Source organism: Centruroides vittatus, unplaced genomic scaffold (assembly GCF_030686945.1).
Source record: "Centruroides vittatus isolate TY-2023 unplaced genomic scaffold, ASM3068694v2 contig_747, whole genome shotgun sequence".
In the NCBI taxonomy this organism is placed as follows: Eukaryota; Metazoa; Arthropoda; class Arachnida; order Scorpiones; family Buthidae; genus Centruroides; species Centruroides vittatus.
The window spans coordinates 1,613,206-1,619,637 of NW_027122483.1; the positions used below are offsets into that span (position 1 = coordinate 1,613,206).

Here is a 6,432-nt window from a genome sequence, read left to right on the forward strand (position 1 = left end):
AAACTTTATAGTAATGCTGAGAGATTTCCAAAAGAATGGATCATGATTTCAAGAGAAAATTGCATCAGCATTGTGCTTCTCAGTGACACACAAAATGTGAAAGTACTTTGCAGTGTACAAATAAATCAAGAACTTATAGTAACAGTGTTTTATAAAAACCAAGAAGTGAAGCATCTGTCTAATATCAAAGTCTCTTTGCCACTGGTTGTAAGTAATGTTAATGAGATAGATGAAATTGTACAAGAATGTCATACCAAGTTCACAAATGATGCTTCCCAGTTTACTATGGATGAATGCATACAATGTATTTTAAGTTATCTCAATAAGTTGGAAGGCATAGTGCATGAAGATGATACTGGAATTGTTGCATTCCTGAAAGAGCAGGTCTTACTTCTTCCAGTATGCAAAACAAGATCACGATATTCCTGCAGTATCATGGTGTTTTTCAGCTTATTATATTCTATTTCTCCTCATGCATATAAGTTTCTCAGATCAGCTAACATTATAAAGATACCAAGCCCAAGTACTATACGTCGAGTATGTGCACAGTTTCAAAGTAGCCCACAATTAGAACAAGATACCTCTAGCATGCTCAGATATGTCTCATTCAAAAGTCATCTCCTGAAAGAAGAAGAAAAAACTGTCATTCTTCAAATAGATGAAATTCATTTAAGAGCAAATTCTGACTACAAAGGAGGCTCTGTGGTAGGAAATGCATTTGGCACAGAAGAGTTGGCTACAAGTGCTTATGTTTTTATGATTTCTAGCTTGTCATCATCTTACAAGGAAGTTGTGCATATTTTACCTGTTAAAACTATTAGAGGTGATATACTTCATACATTTCTTAAGAAAATTATTGTTAAGTTAGAAGAGATAGGTTTTACTGTAGTGGCTGTTGTCTCTGACAATAATTCAATCAACAGTAAAGCAATGTCCTTTTTTAGCAAACCACCATCAGTGAAAACTGAATACTGCCATCCAAGTGATTCCAACAGAAAACTATTTTTTGTTATTGATCCAGTTCACATCCTTAAATGCATACGAAATAATTGGTTAAACAAAGTCAATCAAGATATGATTTATCCTGATTTTAATGATACATCTACAGTTCCACAGATTGCTTCCTTTTCAGCTTTAAAACAGCTGCATTCAAATGAAAAGCTAAATCTGCTAAAATATGGAGTTAATTTGTCATTGAAATCTTTGTATCCTTCTGATATTGAACGCCAGAATGTAAAGTTGGTCTTGCACATTTTTACTCCAAGCACCTACATAGCTATGAGGGAATTGGGCTGTGTGAAACATTTTGATAACTGGGAAACTACTGCAAATTACATTGAGGTAATTTGCAGGTGGTGGGATATTGTAAATGTGAAAACCCCTTTAAAAGGTCTAAGGCTTCGAAATCCATTTCAAGAACCTATAACCAAAAATTCTGATCATATTATAAGTTTTCTACAAAAATTTTTAAACTGGTTACAGAGGTGGGAAAAGTTACATGATGCAGCAATGTTAACAAGAGAAACACATTTTGCTCTTAAACACACTACCCATGCATTGCTTCAGATAGCACAATTCTGGATTTATGATAAAGGGAACAGCTACTTCCTTTTTTTTTTTTTAAGGAAAATCATCATTTCCCCTTATGGGGATCAGAATACCCCTCTGTTCCGCATTAGCACTGCAGAGGGCTTCCCGTCCTTTATTAGCATTAATCTTTATGCCATACAACAAATAAAACAAGTAAACAAAACAAAGGTATATACAATGTCTACATTGGTGCGTTTCCAGTTGAACAAACACCGAGAGGTGGCCTCACACCACCAGAGCCACATGGGAGGCCTATCCCAGTGACTTAGGTCCGTTTAAAAATGGCGTTAATAAGCCTTGAGAATTCCGGGTAAGTAGATTTAGTCCGAGTAACGTTGTAGAGGTCAAAGGTATGACTTGGCTTTTCATGATAAAAGACACATTCCAGCTCCTGCCGCAGAGCGGCGAATTTGTGGCAATTAAAGATAAGGTGTAGAACGGTTTGCTGATCTTCCCCGCAATCGCACTCGTCAGTAGGGCTCCTATTAATCCTATGAAGGTAGGAGTTACAGATAGCGTGCCCAGAGAGCACTTGAGTAAGGGTGAAGCCTGTGGGCATCCACCATAGGTCTTCCAGCCTTTCCTTGATGTTCGGCAGGATGTTATGAGTATGCCTGCCTTTGGTGGACTCTGTCCACCTAAGCTGCCACCTATTCCTCATTCCCTCTGCTATTTGCCTTTTTATATAAGTGGCTGGTAACACTGTGTAGTCTGTGTTATTCTTGTTAATTGCTGCCTTAGCAAGCTCATCCGCCCTTTCGTTGCCTATCAGGCCAATGTGGGCTCTGACCCACCTGAATTTGATGGTTCCACGTCCTCCACAGCTTTTAATAATATTCTTGATTTCCATCGCAAGATGGTTGCTGTCTTTAAATTGCTTTAATGCATCTATAGCACTCCTGCTATCTGAACACATGGTTACATCCTCAGCTACTTCCTTTGTGGCAAGTTACAGACAGATAATTTAGAGGATAGATTTGGTAGGTATCGTCAACTTGCTGGATCTCATTACCATATTTCTATTTGCCAACTGTATGAATGTGAAACAAAGCTGCGTATTCAAACAACAGTGCCCCTAATTTTGAAATCACATACTTTTGGTGAGGTTTCTCTTCCATTAAGTGCTGTTCCTGAAATGAGACATTTTATAAAGCATGCGGCAGAAGATTATGACTGTGTTTTGCCACAAAGTTTAATAAACAACTGTCATGTTGATGATGATGACATAGATATTATTCAAGATTCAGTGTGGCCATTATTAACTTATATAGCTGGGTATACTAGCTATGCAATGATTAAAAAATTTAAATGTGATTATTGTCAAGTGTTTTTATGTTCACAAATTGACGATGACAGCAAAGAAAACAAAGCTGCCGAAAGATTGATTAGGGCAACTGATAGGGGAGGTCTATGTTATCCTCACATAGATGTTGTGACTTGTATGTCTTATGTTTATGTAATTGTAAATAAGTTGCTTTCAAAAGAAAATGAAGAAACTTTTCTGCAGCAAAGAAACCAAAGGGGTGTTATTGTAGCACTGAGTTTAATAAACAAGCCTGAAAATATATTTTTGGGTCATAACTGTCGTTCACATAGTACTAGCAATATGCAAAAGAATATTTTGCATATTGCTAGTAATATTTTCTTAAATAATTATACAAAGAGAAAAAATGATGATATCAGGAAGAAAACTATGCCACAATGTAAAAGGATGAAAGTGGGAAGGATACACTAATTTAATCCAGATAATTGGAGTTCTACTGTATTAGTCTTGTTTTTAAAGAAACCAAGAAATATTTTAAGAAAGACAAGTGTATGGAATCTATTGTTTACTATACAAAAAGTGATAATTTATGCTAATGTCAAATCTTAAGCTTTTCAGCTTAAGAAAACATTAAAAGCCAGCTTTGATTTGAAGCCAAACACTTGAGACACATATAACATCTTTGCTCTTATGAAACTAATTTTTATTTACCCAAAATTATTATCAATATACTTATAAATATGATTTAAAGTATATTGATATAATAAATAAGGTAGTATATGAACATCTGTTGTGCATCCGTATTTTGGAATTACAACAGCTATAATTATTAGTATCAACATATTTTGGAAGTTCTATGGATCATTACATAATAGGATCCAGTTTTCCTTTGTAGTTCAATACATCAGAAAGAGTAGACAATAACATCATTTATTGCAATTAACTTTGTATATGTAAACTATTTCTGTAATATTTTTGTATATTAAATATTTTATAATTTACTTGATTTTGACAATAAAAAGTCCTATCTGCAAGTGAATTTTATTTTGTACAATGTATGCTATAATATTTTGTAACAAAATTGGGAAATATAAAAATATAATTTGACAATGAATCATTTATTTTATTCGACATCTTTACGTCAGCAAAGCATGATTATCAAAGTATTTCTTCCTAATACAGTGACAACAGGTAAATTTACGATGTAATTTGTATTTATACAACATAAATCTTTAATTTATAGCGGAAAATTGCGATAATTAAACTACCCAATTCTGCGTGCACAAGATTGGAGAGAAGAGGATGGCCTACTTAGGATGAGTCATCCATCTCTGTCGACAGGCCTTGTGTTATAGGTGGCGTTGATCCGAGTCGCTACATTTACTCAAATTAAAATCCGATCCACTTTCGGAGATACTATCATATTGAAATTCTAAACCAGACATTCTGCCAACAAAAATTTTTTATCTAAAATCCGTTTTTTATAATACGCTTGAGAAAAATATACTCTAAATACAATATATTTATAAACCCGCTTGAAAATTACTAGAAAATTTTCTCGAAATATATAGAAAATGTCCAAGGAAAACGTACGAAGCATAACAGCAAAGAAGATCTTGTCTACTAGAAAGCAAGACAATAGTGAGAAATCCAAGAATCATTCGAAAAAAAAGAACAGAGTCATAAATTCTAAAAACAAACAACTCGCATCTGTTATTGTACGGTTATTGTAACATTTGAGAACCCTATATAGGAAACCTTTCGATTTTCAATACAATAAACACTTTCTAATCATCAAACACTAATGACTTTATCACAGTTGAATGGTCTAAGCCAGCTGGATAGTAAACCAGGTGTTCATATGTTCTATACAAATGCTTTTATATGTAGTACAGTACGATGATATGTTATTCCTAATTATATAATATTATCAGCGTTTATGATTGTTGACTGTAAAATATTATGTCCTGTACCTTTACAAAAATTTACACAATTCAGGATTTTAAAAAATAATAAACCTTTTTTTTAAACATCCGATTATTCTGTATATATGTTACGTAGATTGCAAGGGAAGAAAACCGTATTTTTTAAGGCAATGTGAACAAAACCCGAAAGTACTGTATAGGTGTAAAAAGAGTGTATGAAGAACTTAAGCACTGAAGAAGGGTCAGAGAAAATAATACTAACCCGAAATGCATTTGTAAAAAGGCAATAAAGGAGTTTGAACCTGTTAAGCTGTGAGGCAGTCTACCGTCAATTTTTCGAATTAAAGAGACTATTACTAGATCAACATAGAATACAGCTATCATAGAAAATTTAATACATACGTCTATATTCTCACAAGTAAAAAAAATGAAGCTTTCTACGTAGAGATAATAAAGCCTTTATAACGCCCATGGGCATGGAAGAGGGTGGTTGTTTTTCTAAATGTAGGTCAATACACTTTTTAGTATCGGTGATGTATATTCGATTCCATTTGTGATATTTACAATATAATAATAAGAGTAGATTATAATAACCGATTATTACCCTATTATGTGAACGATTATATAGATATTTTTTTACATATTTATGAAAGTACAGGTAACCTCCGTATAACACGGCACTTCTATAGCACGGATTCGCTCTAACACGGTTCGAGAATTGAAAACATCCTCGTATAACACGACACTTCTATAGCACGGGTTCACTCTGACATAATTCGGGAATTAGGTAAAACCCTCGTACAACATGAAATGTAAGAAAAACTGTTACAAGTTGATGATGCTCAAGCTGAGATCATCATATAGGATGAATAATCCTCTGGTAAAATATTTACTTAAATAATAAATAAGTATTTCACCCATAAAAAAATCTACTATATAAAGCTGAAAAACCGGATTCTATCAATGTATGCCAAAAATGGCCACTAGGGGCGCCCCAAGCAAATATTTAAATTAATTTAAATTAACAATATAAATATTTAATATTTATATTTGTGTTTAATTTTCGTCGGATGGATAAATATTTTTTTACAAACAAGAGACAAGTCGCTCCAAAATTTATTAGACGATCACCATTTACACTGATGTTCCAGAACAATTTTATAGACAGCCGGACCTTCCTTTTTAGGCTACTTAGTCTAGGCTACTTTATTGTTTTCTGTGTTTTTTAAAGGAACTTTTAAAAGAGTAGGCAGTTGAGTAGCCTAAAAAGGAAGGTCCGGCTGTCTATAAAATTGTTCTGGAACATCAGTGTAAATGGTGATCGTCTAATAAATTTTGGAGCGACTTGTCTCTTGTTTGTAAAAAAATATTTATCCATCCGACGAAAATTAAACAAAAATTTAACTTTAAATTCGTCACCAGAGGGATATATCGGCGTAATCTACATTAAACAGCGCTAATTCTCAGTGGATAAAAGGAGCCGAGATCTCGACGGGATAAGGATGGCCTAAAGATGTCGTAAGATTACCATACCAATTTTAAAGATTTTTAACTTTATTGGTTTTTCTGTGTTTTTTAAAGGAACTTTTAAAAGAGTAGGCAGTTGAGTAGCCTAAAAAGGAAGGTCCGGCTGTCTATAAAATTGTTCTGGAA

At 33.7% G+C, this 6,432-nt stretch overlaps 1 protein-coding gene across 1 annotated transcript; it reads left to right on the forward strand.

Annotated features, from left to right (window-relative positions):
* The first annotated feature begins 261 nt into the window (after positions 1-261).
* On the forward strand, positions 262-3,325 carry LOC136981220 (uncharacterized). The gene is made up of 3 exons (XM_067277500.1): positions 262-1,758; positions 2,301-2,449; positions 2,521-3,325. Exons 1-3 carry the CDS (start codon positions 286-288, stop codon positions 3,323-3,325), a joined length of 2,427 nt encoding a protein of 808 aa, XP_067133601.1. The 5' UTR covers positions 262-285.
* The last annotated feature ends 3,107 nt before the right edge of the window (positions 3,326-6,432 follow it).

Bases quoted from the DNA above. Each gene is read 5' to 3' on its own strand.
- LOC136981220 (XM_067277500.1), top strand. From the start codon at position 286: ATGGATGAATGCATACAATGTATTTTAAGTTATCTCAATAAGTTGGAA. The intron at 1,759-2,300 runs GTATATACAATG...AACACTGTGTAG, and splicing joins AACAAGTAAACAAAACAAAG to TCTGTGTTATTCTTGTTAAT. The intron at 2,450-2,520 runs GTTGCTGTCTTT...TTACATCCTCAG, and splicing joins TTGATTTCCATCGCAAGATG to CTACTTCCTTTGTGGCAAGT.